The sequence below is a fragment of the Phyllobates terribilis genome, unplaced genomic scaffold (assembly GCF_046119375.1).
Source record: "Phyllobates terribilis strain yellow unplaced genomic scaffold, ASM4611937v1 Scaffold_3__8_contigs__length_932513732, whole genome shotgun sequence".
Lineage (NCBI taxonomy): Eukaryota > Metazoa > Chordata > Amphibia > Anura > Dendrobatidae > Phyllobates > Phyllobates terribilis.
Window position 1 is genome coordinate 469,456,859 of NW_027362763.1, and position 14,949 is coordinate 469,471,807.

General features: G+C 42.3%; 1 protein-coding gene across 4 annotated transcripts in view; it reads left to right on the plus strand.

The window, feature by feature from the left end:
* LOC141259599 (uncharacterized) overlaps nucleotides 1-14,949 on the plus strand; it is a 248,968-nt gene that overhangs the window by 172,468 nt on the left and 61,551 nt on the right. For 3 of the 4 annotated variants that reach the window (XM_073675830.1, XM_073675833.1, XM_073675834.1), the window contains 2 exons: nucleotides 4,559-4,726; nucleotides 6,612-6,764. In XM_073675830.1, coding sequence (XP_073531931.1) covers nucleotides 4,559-4,726; nucleotides 6,612-6,764 — 321 coding nt within the window. The remainder of the gene's footprint in view (nucleotides 1-4,558; nucleotides 4,727-6,611; nucleotides 6,765-14,949) is intronic. The other variant, XM_073675832.1, reaches the window with a different exon arrangement.

A 14,949-nucleotide genomic window follows, 5' to 3' on the forward strand; every position in this document is an offset into this window, starting at 1 on the left:
GCGGTGAGCAAGGCAGAGCAGGCAGGAACCGCCGGAGCGGTGAGCAAGGCAGAGCAGGCAGGAACCGCTGGAGCGGTGAACAAGGCAGAGCGGAGAGGAACCGCCGGAGCGGTGAGCAAAGGCAGAGCAGGAAGGAACCGCCGGAGCAGTGAGCAAGGCAGAGCAGGAAGGAACCACCGGAGCGGTGAGCTAGGCAGAGCAGAGAGGAACCGCCGGAGCAGTGAACAAGGCAAAGCAGAGAAGACAGGGCTTTGTTCACACTAAACAGGCTGGAAGGGAAAAGCAGAACCAGATACACACAAGGTACTTGCAATGAAGTAGCGAGTGGACTCCAAACTCACAACAGAAGTACAGAGACTACGAGTAGGAGTAGGTGCAGGTTCAAAGACTGCAGGAAAAGAGAAGGTACGGACACAGAGACAAACAGGCTAGGAGAGTGTTCAGACAGGAACTGACACTGCAACAAGATACAGGAGCGAGTCTGGCTATACGGCCCCCAGAGAGGCGGACAAACAGGCTAGGAGAGTGTTTAGACAGGAACTGACACTGCAACAAGATACAGGATCGAGTCTGGGTATACGGCCCCCAGAGAGGCGGACAAACAGGCTAGGAGATAGTTCAGACAGGCCTGGGAATACAGCCCCCAGGTTGGCGGACAGGCAAGAACAGAACGGGACCTGGCACATCAGAGGCAAGGAGCCCTCTGAAGGTAAGAGTTGCTCAGGCACCTCCTACTGGGTGGAGGGGGTTTAAATTTCCAGTGACTCACAGCAATAGGCTGGAGACACATTAGGGGTGCGCCTACAGCAGCTATAAGAATCAGGAAGTAACCGGGCCACCGCCCTAAGCAGACAGTCAAGGCACATGCACACAGCATGCACTGGAGCAGGAATAGCAGACTGGACAGACAGGTAAGATTGCGGTCTTGCATAGTGGGAGGTGGTGCACTATGCAAGTACGCCACCAGGGATGTTACAAAAAACGCTTGGTAAAAGGTCTGCCATGTTCCCCAATGATAATCCGCATGTGCTTTGCATATGCTGCGGAAATTTCCGCTGCGGATTATCATTGCGGAAAAATCCGCAGCATTATCAATTATTTTGCGGAAGCTCGGCATTTTCGCCGCCATTGACTTGCATTGGAACGCATGTAATCCGCATCACTACATCTGTACATGCGGATTCCATGCGTTTCAATGTGCGGATGGTACCTGGGTTTGGAGAAGAGGAGACTCTCCTCCAGACCCAGGTAGCATAGTACCTGTAAAAAAAAAGAATAAAATAAAAAATAAATATCATACTTACCTTCTGATGGCCCCCGGTGTCTTTATCCGATGCGTCCTGGCTTGCCGGCAGCTCACGATGGTCTGAAAAGGACCTGCCGTGACGTCATTTAGTCATGTGACGGGTCACGCGACCGCTGACGTTGGCAGGCCATCAGAAGGTAATTATACACTGTGTGCAGAATTATTAGGCAAGTTGTATTTTAGAGGATTATTTTTATTATTGATCAACAACTATGTTCTCAATCAACCCAAAAGACTCATAAATATCCAAGCTTAATATTTTTGGAAGTTGGAGTGGTTTTTTTTTTAGATTTGGCTATCTTAGGAGGATATCTGTTTTTGGAGGTAACTATTACTGTGCCGAATTATTAGGCAACTTAATAAAAACCAAATATAATCCCATCTCACAGGTAAACCAATATCAGTGCACAAAATTTAGAAATAAACATTTCTGACATGCAAAAACCAAAACCAAAAAAATTAGTGATCAATATAGCCACCTTTCTTTATGATGACACTCAACAGCCTTCCATCCATAGATTCTGTCAGGTGCTTGATCTGTTTTCCATCAACATTGCGTGCAGCAGCCACCACAGCCTCCCAGACACTGTTCCGAGAGGTGTACTGTTTTCCCTCCCTGTAGATCTCACATTTTATGATGGACCACAGGTTCTCTATCGGGTTCAGATCAGGTGAACAAGGGGGTTATGTCATTATTTTTTCTTCTTTTAGACCTTTACTGGCCAGCCATGCTGTGGAGTAGTTGGATGCATGTGATGGAGCATTGTCCTGCATGAAAATCATGTTTTTCTTGAACGATACCGACTTTTTCCTGTACCACTGCTTGAAGAAGTTGTCTTCCAGAAACTGGCAGTAGGTCTGGGAGTTGAGCTTCACCATCCTCAACCCGAAAAGGTCCCACAAGTTTATCTTTGATGATACCAGCCCATACCAGTACCCCACCTCCACCTTGCTGGCGTCTGAGTCGGAGTGGAGCTCTCTGCCCTTTACTGATCCGGCCTCTGGCCCATCCATCTGGCCCATCAAGAGTCACTCTCATTTCATCAGTCCATAAAACCTTTGAAAAATCAGTCTTAAGATATTTCTTGGCCCATTCTTGACGTTTTATCTTATGTTTCTTGTTCAAAGGTGGTCGTTTTTCAGCCTTCCTTACCTTGGCCATGTCCCTGAGTATCGCACACCTTGTGCTTTTTGATACTCCAGTAACATTGCAGCTCTGAAATATGGTAAAACTGGTGGCGAATGGCATCTTGGCAGCTTCACGCTTGATTTTCCTCAATTCATGGGCAGTTATTTTGCGCCTTTTTTGGCCAACACGCTTCTTGCGACCCTGTTGGCTATTTGCCATGAAAATCTTGATTGTTTGGTGATCACGCTTCAAAAGTTTGGAAATTTCAAGATTGCTGCATCCCTCTGCAAGACATCTCACAATTTTGGACTTTTCAGAGCCAGTCAAATCTCTCTTCTGACCCATTTTGCCAAAGGAAAAGAAGTTGCCTAATAATTAAGCACACCTTATATAGGGTATTGATGTCATTAGTCAACACCCCTCCTCATTACAGAGATGCACATCACCAGATTTACTTAATTGGTAGTTGGCTCTCAAGCCTATGCAGCTTGGAGTAGGACAACATGTATAAAAAGTATCATGTGATCAAAATACTCATTTACCTAATAATTCTGCACACAGTGTATATTTATTTTTTACCATTCTTTTACAGTCACACTATATAAATCCATGCCGGTTGCATGGATTTATATAGTGTGACCAAGTTGTCAAGCACTTTCCAAGTGATGCTAAAATGGCTTGGAAAAGCGCTTGATAACCCGCGCATGCAGAAATGCATGTGAAGAACGCTTCATATCCGCATGTCCCTGGCAGGAAAAATGCATGTAAAATCCGCATGCGTTTTGTCTGCCAGGGAGATGCAGAAACGCTCAAAAAACAATCCGGAGCATTTCTGCATCGTCGGCACATAGCCTTACATTAATTGTATGACTCAATATTGAGCACACGTAGCCATCTATACACAGCGGGAGGCCGCACGTAGCGATCTATACACAGCGGGAGGCCGCACGTAGCCATCTATACACAGCGGAAGGCCCCACGGCGCCACCTATACACAGCGGGAGGCCGCACGGCGCCATCTACACACAGCAGGAGGCCGCACGTAGCCATCTATACACAGCGGGAGGCCGCATGTAGCCATCTATACACAGCGGGAGGCCGCACGTAGCCATCTATACACAGCGGGAGGCCGCACGTAGCCATCTGTACACAGCGGGAGGCCGCACGTAGCCATCTATATACAGCGGGAGGCCACATGGTGCCATCTATACACAGCAGGAGGCCGCACAGCACCATCTATACACAGCAGGAGGCTGCACAGCACCATCTATACACAGCGAGAGGCCGCACGGCGCCCCCCCAGAGACAGCGGGAGGCCGCACGCAGTCACGCACACACAAACATATACAGACATATACATACACGCATAAACACATTTGAAACGCAAAAATACATATAAACAGACATCATACAATGGTATCTGCCTGCACATACACACACACTAACTCAATCACACATACACACACTCACTCTCACACATACACACTGTCTCACATACACACTATCTCACACACACACTCACACACAGACACACCATCCCCCGGCTCGGCTCCAGTCCTCTTGCTCTTTTCCGGTGCAGCACTGCAGGCCGGGCGCGCACTGCGTGACATCACAGCTAGGAGACACGGCCGCGCACAGGGCCGTGTCTCCTAGCAGTGACGCGGCCAGGCCAGCACAGGGAAGTTAACAGCTGCAGTGCTGGCCCGGCTGGAGAAGAAGCAGCGTCCGTGCGCCGCTGCTGGGGGAGCGGTCCGGGGGCCCCCTCGCCACTGCCTGCCAGTATGTGCCGCGGCGCCGCACATATAATGAGGGCAATCTGGCCATAAACACCCCGGAGCCCCGGGCCCCCTGGAGGCCCGAGGCCCCGGGCGGTGGCCCGGATTGCCCTCATTATAATCCGCCTATGCATGTACTTCATTGTGCTATACAGTTCTTGTATTGTCACTATATTATTTTCTCCTCTATGTTCAAAACTAATAAAAATGTTAAAGAATTTTATGGAACTTGTCACTGCTTTTATTTAAGAAAGCACCAAACTATCCTTATCAGTCTTGGATGAGAGTTAGATATTTTTTATTTTTGGTGGATGACACCAGATTGAAACATTTCTTTTTTCTTTCTAGAATACTGATATGAGCCATGAACTCATCATAGAAATAACTGCTCTTAGAGCCAGGCTACAAGATATTGAAGAAGAAATGATGTACTCCAAGGAAACTATAAAAAAGCAGGTGCAGGATGAATATGAGGCCTTAATCAGGACTTTGTTTGCTGCATGTGTATCCCTAAAGGTGAGCACAGCATTGTCCATATCTGTTCTTCATTATGTTTTTAGAATTAACCCTGAGTTTGTCCATATCTGTTCTTCAGTATGTATTTGGAATTAACCCCGGTTTTATCAGTGCGGTTGAAGAATAACCTTGTGTCAGATACAGATCTAAATAAATTATATTACAATAAGTGTTCAGCTTCTTCAGCTTCATTGTAGCACTTATTATACCGACGTTCACCGCGTCTATACAGCGCAGCATAGTGTCGTCAGCAGTATGATCAGATGACCGATCACACTGCTGACGCTTTGACTTGGAAGTGCCGGAGGTAAGAGCTTCAATTGTACTCGTGCCTGAAAGATTCAAGTGCGATTGAAAGCTGGACACCGGCGTGTTACATCAGCTTCAGAGCCGTCTCCGAGAATGGCCGAAATCCACTCCAAGGTTGCAGCAAAATGCAGTTGCTAGAGAGTCACCTCGTACTGCCGAATTTGGTGACCCGACGGCACCACGTGCCTGCTGCGCCCAGGGCAAATTCCCACCTTCCCTTCCCCTAGATATGCCCCTGTCTTGTGCCACTCCACTGGTCACATTAGACTAATGTCGGCCGAACCTGCCAACGTTGACGAGGTCAACCAACGGTCTAATGTATATAGGGAAGCCTGATGGTTAGGGAGATGTTGATCGAGCATGTCAGATTTTGGCCTGCCAATCATTGTTTTCATGGAGATAAGCCATCTCAATCGACTCTCCCATGCACAGGATCACTCATTCAGCCGAGCACTCCTGTGTTATCCACTAGATATGTTGGCCGGAGGCTTTCTCACAGAGAACACAGGAGCGCTCCCGAATGAGTGGTCCTATGTATGGGGGAGTCAACTGAGATGGCTGTCTGCCGAACGATCAGCCGAAGCATCATTTGGCCGACGGCCATCCAATGAGTATGGGGCCCTTTAGATCAATATAACAGCTTAGGTCTACATGGCAGCCATCAGAAGTAAATTAGGAAAAACAGCTTCTGCTGGGACTGTCTGAGTGCCATAGTATATTGCATAGTCACCTATTCAGAATTAGTGACCATAGGATTCCCTACAATAATATTAACTTTGTCAACTGAGAGTCTTAAGAACGGTATGAAAGCTTGGGTAGATTCATCCTGAGAAGAGTTTTCAAAACTATAAAATGTTAATTTAAAAAAATAAAAGAAATAAATAAATCATTATAAAACCATTCTCAGAATATCTGACTGCAGGAAACAGAACGTCCTACTGACTAACAAAGGCTAACAATAAAAACTGTTCTGATCTATGCCGCTATGCCTCACACTATAATATCTGTCCTTTTGCACATTGTACTTTGACTCGGGGGGAAAAAGTATAGAAAGGAGTGGAATCTTCTATGCACATGGTCTATTTTGATGGAAAGTTATCTGTAATGAAGACCGATCCTACAATCTATCTTATATAGACTTTCAGAAACTTTATTGCTCCTTGTAAAATTGAGGAAAACTTACCGCCAGTGTTTTTTTAGATTATGTCAAATATCTCAGTTATGATCATATTTAGAAATATTTACATATGTATACATTTTACTCTTCTATGATTCACATCACTGAAAATTTCTGCTGAAAATTTGGTCACAAATCCACAACAAATTTGTAACGAAATCTGTATGTGATACTTGCAGATTTTGTTGTGGATTTGGCTGCGGATTTCACCCTATTCTATTACAAAGAATTGAATAGGGTGAAATCAGCAATGAAAATCTGCCTGATATTTATGTGCAGATTTAGTCCACAACATTTGAATCAGTTTTATATTGTAAAGTGCTGTGGATCCTGAATGTGTGAACGTGGTCTTATTCTCTTTATACATATTTACGACAGCACATTTCCTTGTTGTTTCAGTCTAGAATAGATGGCTATCACATTAGCATGAATAAACAAGTGACGGAAATCATCAGTGATGTTCGGAAAGAAGGTGTAGACGACATGATTTTTCTGAAAAAAAAATATTACCCTGGACAAAATGGCAGTGCTCTGAAAAACACATTGTCTGTGGTGAGTTACAGGCAACAAAAGGCTAACATGATGCAGTGTACTTTAAATGAGATTATTAAAAGTATTTAAATTTGACATATCGGCTTGAGAAAAAAAACAGGTTAAAGCTCTAAGACTGTGCTCACACGCAGTCACAATACAGTTTTTGCTGCAGTCGTGGCAACAACAGTAATACAGTTAGGTCCTGAAATATTTGGACAGTGACACAAGTTACAACATTTTAGCTATTTACCAAAACATACTCAAGATACAGTTATATAATCAATATTGGCTTAAAGTGCAGACTCTCAGATTTAATTTGAGGACATTCACATCGTAATTGGAGTAACGGTTTAGGAATTACAGCTCTTGAATATGTAGCTGCCTCTATTTAAAGAGACCAAAAGTAATTAAACAATTATCTCGAAAGCTCTTTCATGGGCTGCATGGGCTATTCCATTGTTAATTCATCATCAGTTAAGCAGGTAAAAGGTCTAGAGCTGATTCCAGGTGTGGAATTTGCATTTGGAAACTGTTGCTGTGAAACCACAACATATGGTCACAGGAGCTCTCAATAGAAGAGACCATCATTAGGCTGAAAATAAAAAAGAAATCCATCTGAGAGATAGCAGAAATGTTAGGATTGGCTAAATTAACAGCTTGGTACATTCTGCAAAAGAAAGAGCGCACTGGTGAGCTTGGGAACTCAAAAAGGCATGGACATCCAACAACAGTGGTGGATGATTGCAGAATCCTTCCATGGTCAAGGAAAAACCCCTTCACATCATCCACCCAAATGAAGAGCACTTTCCAGGAAGTAGGTGTTTCAGTATCTACAGTGGGTACGGAAAGTATTCCGACCCCTATACATTTTTCACACTTTGTTTCATTGCAGCCATTTGGTAAATTCTTTAAAGTTCATTTTTTTCTCATTAAAGTACACTCTGCACCCCATCTTGACTGAAAAAAAACAGAAATGTAGAAATGTTTGCAAATTTATTAAAAAAGAAAAACGGAAAAATCACATGGTCATAAGTATTCAGACCCTTTGCTCAGTATTGAGTAGAAGCACCCTTTTGAGCTAATACAGCCATGAGTCTTCTTGGGAATGATGCAACAAGTTTTTCATACCTGGATTTGGGGATCCTCTGCCATTCTTCCTTGCAGATCCTCTCCAGTTCCATCAGGTTGAATGGTGAATGTTGGTGGACAGCCATTTTCAGGTCTCTCCAGAGATGCTCAATTGGGTTTAGGTCAGGGCTGTGGCTGGGTCCGTCAAGAATGGTCACAGAGTTGTTCTGAAGCCACTCCTTTGTTATTTTAGCTGTGTGCTTAGGGTCATTGTTTTGTTGGGAGGTGAACCTTCGGCCAAGTCAGAGGTCCAGAGCACTCTGGAAGAGATTTTCATCCAGGATATCTCTGTACTTGACTGCATTCATGTTTCCTTCAATTGCAACCAGTCGTCTTGTCCCTGCAGCTGAAAAACACCCCATAGCATGATGCTGCAGCCACCATGTTTCACTGTTGGGATTGTATTGGGCAGGTGATGAGCAGTGCCTGGTTTTCTCCACACATACCGCTTAGAATTATCACCAAAAAGTTCTATCTTCGTCTCATCAGATCAGAGAATCTTATTTCTCATAGTCTGGGAGTCCTTCAAGTGTTTTTGAGCAAACTCTATTCGGGCTTTCATATGTCTTACACTGAGGAGAGGCTTTCATCCGGCCACTCTGCCATAAAGGCCCGACTGGTGGAGGGCTGCAGTGATAGTTGACTTTGTGGAACTTTCTCCCATCTCCCTACTGCATCTCTGGAGCTCAGCCACAGTGATCTTGGGGTTCTTCTTTACCTCTCTAACCAAGGCTCTTTTCCCACGATTGCTTAGTTTGGCTGAACCGCCAGGTCTAGGAAGACTTCTGGTGGTCCCAAACTTCTTCCATTTAAGGATTATGGAGGCTACTGTGCTCTTAGGAACCTTGAGTAATGCAGAAATTCTTTTGTAACCTTGGCCAGATCTGTGCCTTGCCACAATTCTGTCTCTGAGCTCCTTGGGCAGTTCCTTTGAGCTCATGATTCTCATTTGGTCTGACATGCACTGTGAGCTATGAGGTCTTACAAAGACAGGTGTGTGCCTTTCCAAATCAAGACAAAACTTAAGGCAGAAAGACCCACAAACAAGCAACAACTGAAATCAGTGTAACATGATTCGGGGTGGTAGCCATGGTCGATGTACTCGTGCTTCGTGCCCTAGCACATGAAAATCAGAGTCCTGGCTGCGTGTGTGGACTTTAGCTATGGGGGCCCTACGCCCTTGCAGACCACATGATACCGGTGACTTTGGCTGCCCAGGACCAGATGTTGTGTTGTAGAGTTCAATGAGGAAGACCACCACTCAAAAATAAACTGTCTTTTACTGAACAATAACGTAGGGAAAAGTACAGTGATGTGAAAAGGTATTTGCCCCCTTCTTGATTTCTTATTCTTTTGCATGTTTGTCGCACTTAAATGTTTTAGATCACAAAACTATTTTAAATATTAGAGAAAGATAACACAAGTAGACACAAAATGCAGTTTTTAAAAGGTCTTTATTATTAAGGGAAAAAGAAATCCAAACGTACAGGGCCCTGTGGGAAAAAGTGATTGCCCCCCCTGTAAAACATAAATTAACTGTGGTTTATCACATATTTGGGAAGCTGAGTTCAATTTCCCTAGCCACATACAGGCCTGATTACTGCCAAACCTGTTCTCAATCAAGACATCACTTAAAAAGGACCTTCCTGACAAAGTGAAGAAGACCAAAAGATCCTCAAAAGCTAGACATCATGCTGCGATCCAAAGAAATTCAGGAACAAATGAGAAACAAAGTAACACAGATCTATCAGTCTGAAAAAGGTTATAAAGCCATTTCTAAAGCTTTGAAACTCCAGCGAACCATAATGAGAACCATTATCCACAAATATTGAAAACATGGAACAGTAGTGAACCTTCCCAGGGGTGGCTAGCCGACCAAAATTACCCCAAGAGAGCACAGCGAGGACTCATCCAAGAGATCACAAAAGACCCCACAACAACATCTAAAGAACTGCAGGCCTCACTTGACTCAGTTAAGGTCAGTGTTCATGACTCCACCATAAGAAAGAGACTGGGCAAAAATGGCTTGCATGGCAGAGTTCCAAGATGAAAACCACTGCTGAGTAAAAAAGCTCATCTCAGTTTTGCCAAAAAACATCTTGATGATCACCAAGACTTTTGGGAGAATACTCTGTGGACTGACAAGACAAAAGTTGAATTTTATGGAAGTTGTATGTCCCATTACATCTGGTGTAGAAGTAACACAGCATTTCCGAAAAGCAACATTATACCAACAGTAAAATATGGTGGTGGTAGTGTGATGGTCTGGGGCTGTTTTGCTGCTTCAGGACCTGGAAGACTTGCTGTGATAAATGGAACCATGAATTCTGCTGTCTACCAAAAAATCCTGAAGGATAATATCCACCCATCTGTGCGTGACCTAAAGCTGAAGTGCACTTGGGTTATGCAGCAGGACAATGATCCAAAACTCACAAGCAAGTGCACCTCTGAATGGTTTACAAAAAACAAAATTAAGACTTTGGAGTGGCCTAGTCAAAGTCTTGACTTTAATCCGATTTTAGATGCTTTGGCATGACCTTAAAAAGGCTCAGAAACCCTCCAATGTGGCAGAATTACAACAATTTTGCAAAGATGAGTGGGCAAATATTCCTCCAGAGCATTGTAAAAGATTCATTGCCAACTATCGCAAACTTGTTTGCAGTTGTTGCTGCTTAGGGTGGCCCAACCAGTAGGTTTGGATTTCTTTTTCCCTAAATAATAAAGATCTTCATTTAAAAACTACATTTTGTGTTTACTTGTGTTATTTCTGACTAATATTTAAATTTGTTTTGTGATCTGAAACATTTAAGTGTGACAAACATGCAAATGAATAAGAAATCAGGAAGGGGCAAACACTTTTTCACACCACTGTATGTATAGTGGATAGCAGAGGCAACACTTTGTTTCTCTTAGAAAATATGACATTTTCATACACATTCCATTCCTTCCTGAGCTCGGTCAGCTCTCTGTCTGTTAGCCTCTCTCCCTAGCTTCACCACCACCCAGCACAGCACTTTGGGAGCTTCCCTAGTCTTCAACATCACCACTAGCCAGCAAGTGTGAGTCCTATTGTTGAACCTGCGGTTCCACATCCTTTTCGCCTTAGGGGAGCTTCTTGTGCTACTATTACCATTACTTAACTTCTCTACTTGTTGACGACTTGGAACTGCTGCACGGGGTACTCGCTCTTCATCCCACTTTCCTTCTCAGCGATGCTGTGTCCTTTGACTGTCAGATAATTCCATACCATCCCGCTAGGCTTCCTGCCCCAGAACTCGTCTCCGGAGAGTCAATCAGTCCTTCTAACACTTTTCCTTGTCTCCACTCTGAATCACGCTATCTGTTGCCTCAGTCTCCGCTCACTTTAAGCACACCCAATTCATGCAGCTATGCTAACTAATCAGACCAAAGGTCTGCTCTAGCTTCAAGCTAGGCCCTATCTGCCTTCCTGACAAGAAACTTCCACTGTCCCTTCACTTTATCCTCTCCCACTCTGGGCTAGTCTCAACCATTAACTATCACTATCAACTACCTGTGGCTAGGCAGAACACAATTCTATTGCTAATAACACACATCACTTAACAAATTACACATCCAAATACATGTGTGTTCAAGGGGGAACATGGGCAACACCTCCACATCCTTACATCAGCTGCAATAAAGGCCTGGCAAAGCATCACAAAGGAGGAAACCCAGCGTTTGGTAACGTCCATGGATTCCAGACTTCAGGCAGTCATTGCCTGCAAATAATTCTCTACAAATTATTACATTTAATAATTAATATTAATAAAAATGAACATTTTATTTATGGTAAAGTTAATCTATCCAATTAATTTTGAAATGAGGAGGCTTTGAAGAAAAATGGTTGCAATTCCTAAATGTTTCACAGGATATTTTTATTCAACCCCTTTAATTATGGTTCAATAAGTTTATATTTTATTTTCAAATATCAACAATTAACATTTCAGAAGGTAAATATCAAAATCTACATGCCAAATTGTGTTAACATAAATTCATTTACATAATTGCTTATTAAGGCACTCTAATATTCACTCTTGTAAAAAGTAATGAGAAAAGGTTCTCATTACTTAGATAGCATTTCTCATTACATTAGTCTTAGTCTATATCATACATAAGGAATCACATGGGAAGGGAGGGAAACATGGAACATAAAGAGGGAGAAACATATAGGGAAAACACAGAAAGTAAAGGGAATTTAACAAAGTTAACTTCAGTATAAACCTTTACGGTATTACAAGTTCACTATGTAGGGCTTAACCAGATCTCACAGTCAGGGGAACTTCTAAAGGACGACCATGGGAGCCATGCCCTCGTACTGTATATTCATAGGACCCAGAACGCAGCCAGTCATCTGAGATTACCCTTTCAAGTTTGGACTAGGGTGTGGGTGATCTCTAATGATGAGAAATAACTTGTCTTGTTGCTATCAGGAAAATTCGGAAGACACCCTTCTTGATGGATGGGGTAGATATCGGAAGCATAGCAGCTTCTGGGATGTTTTGAAGGTTAGCTCCAAAAAATTATGTTAAATTAAAAATAGAACTGCAGGAGTTTGTTGATACTCGGACAAGCCCACCAAATGTGAGTCATAATACCTGCCTCAGAGTTACATCTCCAATATTTGTCAGAGGTATCAGGCAACATTAGATGAATGCGGTCGGGGGCCCTATACCATCTGGACAGAATCTTATAATTAGTTTCCTGTACTTGATAAGATCTAGAGATTCTATGACTGAGAGTAAAGATCTTCCCCCGCTCCTCAGGGGAGAGTGTTCTATTAAGCTCCTTTTCCCATAATCTCTGAAACGGAGCCAAGGTATTTATGTCTTTCTCTCCCCTCAACATTCCACATACCAGAAAAACACAATGAAGAGGCACCTCTTTCTTTTATGCAGTGTTTTTCGAACTCTATTAAGGGTCTCATCCAAATCTCTCTATGTGGTATAGAGTGGAAGAGACTATATATGGCTGTACTCCATCCAGGCCTCACCATAGGAGCGACCTGTTGCTATTAAGTTTTCAATAGGCTGCAGACCTTGTGCTGAAGTAACATGGCTCATCTGGAAGATTGGATTTTTAACCGAGCCCAATAAATTTGAATACTTTAGGGTCTTGTGCACTGCACAGAAGCGGAGATATAGGACCCGGAATTGAGGAAATATTATGTTTGAGTATTATCCTATCCCATGTAGATAGGATAGTGTGGTATAGAGGTGATTAGAATGGTGCTCTGGAATACAAAATGCGACCCCCTTAGTGGAGTCTATCTAGAGGGACCAGATTCAAAGACTCTTCCAACTCAGCCCATAGTTTGTTAGAGGGCTTTATGATTAAATTTAGCATACCGTTAAGCGAGGAGGCTTTATGATATGTCTAAAAGTCTGGAGCTCCGGCTCCCCTCGTGTTCTAGATTGTGTCAGAACAGTGAAGGAGAATGTAGATCTCGAGGTACCCCAGATAAACTTGGATGATAATGATTTGAGCTTGTGAAAAAAAGGATTTAGGAGGATTAGATGATATAGTTGGAAATAGATAAAGTATCTTTGGAAGGACATCAATCATTAAAATGTTTATCCTTCCAAAGCAAGAAACTGAGAACCTACACCAGTTCAATAGGTCAACCCCTTTAATTGAACATGAAAGTCTACCCTTCAATTGCATCTCAGTTGTTCAATTTTAAATTAAAAATAGTGGCATGCAGAACCAAACTCACAAAGATTCGATCACTGTGCTTATATTTCTGAACCTAACCTGTCAGCAATAGTCAGTGGGGTCTGTTGAGTGCCCTTGCTGTCATCATTTGCAGTACCCAATACTTCTGTCAATTTCAGTATTCTGCCCCTGTAAAAAGTAATGGAAATGATAAGTGTAAATGTGAACAGAACCTTAGCATGTCAGCAACTAATTTTGAGACGGTGATAGATTGTGACAGAATTTTGTAAAAATGGAGCCAAAACTAAACAGATTAGGGTAATATCTGTTAGTATAAGTGACATAATGAGCAGACTTTGACTGCTGCTCTAATCTCTGATGCCAGATAATTATTTTATACCTGTTACAATGCCTACAAGAATGAAGATACTTTTCTTGCATAATTATTATTTATATCAACTAAATATTAGTGCATATTTAAGAAACTAATTTGTAATATAAATTGCACCAGAAAACTCTTTCACACCCTGCAACATATTTACTATTGCTGCAATTCAACATTTGTGCCTGTTTTTTGTCTAGTTTTGTATGTTTGCGCTTTTTCTTTATCTGCACCTAATTCATTACTCTATTTCCACCTTTTTTAAAGTCTATTTTATATGTGCTTACCTGTGTTTTCTGTTTTGTTTTCTGCTTTGTGGGTGGAGTTTTGTGATTCCAGATGTTTTTGCCTGATTCATCAATTGCAACTTTTTAAAATGTCGCAAAATTTAGCGCAACTCCACTCCAGTCACCACCTGGTCTATTTTTAAGTACACCAGTATTTTTGCTACATTTTTGCACGATTTTGTGAAACGTATGGCTTTTTGAGGGTTGCGAAAACAGGTCAAGACAGAAAAAATCATGAATTGTGTGTGCAATTTTGAAGATTTATGCGTAAAAACTAGATTAATTTTGCACTTTACAAGAATTAGATGACATTATATATATATATACACATATATATCACATATATATTATATATATATATATATATATATATGCCCTACTGTTTTTTGTACAAAATTATACAAACTATACTTGTTTTCTATATACAACAAAATCCCCTTCTTTTAGAAACCTGATAAATAACTGTATTTTTAGAACATAAACTGTGATAAACTATGATTGGATCTGTACATGACTCCCTTCACCAATCAGTATGCTGCAAAATATCAGTTGAATGATCTGGAAGAGCTGTCACAAGCAGAGCCCACAAAGAGATGTTTCACAGTGATACTGGTTAAACTGGTCTGGCCACATGATGCTAAATGTTTGCAGGAGAACAAAGAATGGAAATGTTATACCTTGTAAGTCATCAGACTCTATACTTGTTATATCCTTAACCCTTTAACGCAAAATC